Source organism: Sinocyclocheilus anshuiensis, unplaced genomic scaffold (assembly GCF_001515605.1).
Source record: "Sinocyclocheilus anshuiensis isolate Anshui unplaced genomic scaffold, SAMN03320099.WGS_v1.1 scaffold1240, whole genome shotgun sequence".
Lineage (NCBI taxonomy): Eukaryota > Metazoa > Chordata > Actinopteri > Cypriniformes > Cyprinidae > Sinocyclocheilus > Sinocyclocheilus anshuiensis.
In genome coordinates this window covers 1,552,838-1,555,410 of record NW_015542555.1, presented here as the reverse complement: position 1 = coordinate 1,555,410, position 2,573 = coordinate 1,552,838, and the positions used below count along the sequence as shown (strand labels likewise).

The 2,573-nt window shown below is 35.3% G+C and overlaps 1 protein-coding gene across 1 annotated transcript in view; it reads left to right on the top strand.

The window, feature by feature from the left end:
* The first annotated feature begins 16 nt into the window (after window positions 1-16).
* The window catches only part of mylipa (myosin regulatory light chain interacting protein a), a 34,034-nt gene continuing 31,477 nt past the window's right edge, over window positions 17-2,573 (top strand). The window contains exon 1 of the mRNA XM_016494058.1: window positions 17-243. Coding sequence (XP_016349544.1) covers window positions 157-243 — 87 coding nt within the window. The 5' untranslated portion in view covers window positions 17-156. The remainder of the gene's footprint in view (window positions 244-2,573) is intronic.

Below are 2,573 nucleotides of genomic sequence, written 5' to 3'. Positions count from 1 at the left end.
CAGCAGGAAGCGCTCAACCACAGGGGATTGGGAACAGAAAGCTTGAGGAAAGTGAGTGAGGACTGATGTAGGGTGCTTAGAGAGGACAACAGTGAGAGCTGTTTGTACTGTTTTTCGTACAGGACGGGTAGACCAAAGACAAAACACCTCTCCAAAATGCTCTGCCATGTAACTCGACCGGACGCGGTGGTGATGGAGATTGAAGTGGACGCGAAGGCGAACGGAGAGGACTGTCTGAATAAGGTAAGATGATGAATGAAAGTCTTAATGTGAAATGGATGTGATGTTTATTATTACACGTTTCTGAAGCGTGCATGTATACGATCAGCCCTCGTTCGTTACATATAGAAAATACGCACAAATTCTGAAAAACAAAAGCTGTAGCCTGAGCGCGGAATGAAGGAGTTTATATGAAGCACATGCAAACTTGATATCAACATCAGTCTATGTCTTTTGATTTCACGCGTTTATTTGGGTAAACATGACTACTTATTTTTAGCATGTTCTTAAAGCATTTTTAAGTCCCATTCGAACATTACTTTCGTTAGATCATTCACACAAATAGTCAAATGTTAGGCTGCACATATTGTATTGTTCCAAAAACAAACAAAATATGTTTTAATGATAATTAACAGACACCGTGTGTTGTAGGTTAAACGTTTACGTTATTATTTCCAGAAAAAAGGATGCTTGGTTATTCTAAACAATAGTGCGTGCATGTGTGATGGCATGCGCGAGGTTACTAAAGTTCATTCGCTTCAGCAGCAGATGTTTGGCTTGTGCATGGAGATACTACACCTCCTCCAACGTAAATGACAAAGTGGATGGGTTTTCAACATGTTATAAATGTTTTAGGGACATCTCTGAAGTTGTATTGTCTGATTTTTACACAAACCTCAAACTTTTTAGTGTAGCACCAATTTTGAAAACATGAAATTAAAGGAGATTAATGTTGCGTTTTCATGGCGATATAGCTAGGCTTAAATTAGTGAATTAATTTCGCTTGTGTAAGCATGTCATCTCAGGATATTTTCATGAACTGTACAAACTTTATTTCCCTCTATAGCGTAGAGCCCTAAAGATGTCATTTAGCCTCACTGGATTTAAGATTTGCCCTTTAAAGGGATTTTTCTCGACTCTATTACGTAAGTGAGACTTTGAGGGGAAATAATCGCCTCATGAAAAACTAAAAAATAAAAATCTAAGCCATGTTTTTTTTTTTTTTTTATCTTGATTTGTTTAAATAAACCACAACATTGAAAATTAACCATGGTTTTACTACAAATAAAACCAAAAAACCATGGTTACTATAGTTAAACCATGTTAACTACAAATTAACCATGGTTTTGCCACACTAACCATAGTTTAACCATGGTATTTGTAGTAAAACTGTGGTTATACAAATGGTAATCAATGTGCCAAACAACCATGGTCACTACACTTTTACTATAGTAAAACCAGGGTAGCGCTTTTATTTCCAACATGCACTCATTCATGGCTGTATTATTTAACTCATGCAGCGTTACGTCTTTATTGGGAGGGGACTTGACAGATTATTTTAGCCTACGTTACTCCGACTTCATGAGACAATGAGCAACCAGGGTTAATTTGAGCGATATAGCTAAAAAATGTATCAACGATATAGTTTAATATCGTTCGTTATCGATAATTATTGACATTTTTATAACCTTTTTTTTTAAACGAAGAGCAATAGAATTTTTTTTTTTAATTGAACCACTGTATTTTTTAATTAACCCAAATTGAGACAAACAACAAATATTTTTTGTTTTAACAGTCAAACACAATACAAATTAAACCAATATCTAATTTCTAATGTTTTATATGCAGATTAAATAGGTCTTAAGGAAACTTTTGTCTTGTCTCCCGAGGATAAAAACGTGCATTACGTCTAAATTAACTCATAAAAATCTAATATAATTTCGTAAATTGCATAAACAATTATGAACAAAACAGCATCATGTATTTATGCATTGCTTAATCCAAAGAACCGAAGCGCCATTCACACAGATTGCATTTAAAAACATAAGAGACGCCTTGAAATGGAATAAACCTTCACAAATTCGCAACGTGTTTTCTAAAAGTTGAAACTTTTTTAACTTTGCATGGCTACATCTCTTGTGTGAGACACGAGTGCAGCAGTCATAATTTTGTCTGTCTAAAAATACGCTGAATATGCGTTCTGTGTGAATGGCTTGGTTTCGATTTTCACCTAATCAAGATCTTCTCCGAATTGAGCTTCTATATTTCTCTAATATTTTGAATGCATAACACAGCAGTGTCGCATCTCGTGGGCTAGACCAGTGGTTCCCAACCCTGGTCCTGGAGGCACCCCAACACTGCACATTTTGCATGTCTCCTTAATCAAACACACCTGATTGAGGTCATCAGTAGTAATCGACAGATATTGATATTTTATAACCGATACCGATACCAATTATTTGCATGTTTATGTGCCCGATAACCGATATGCAGAACTAATATTTATTTACTGTTATAAAGTAAATAAATGACTGAGTGAAGAAAAAAAAAGTGTTGAAAATTAGCAGTCTTTC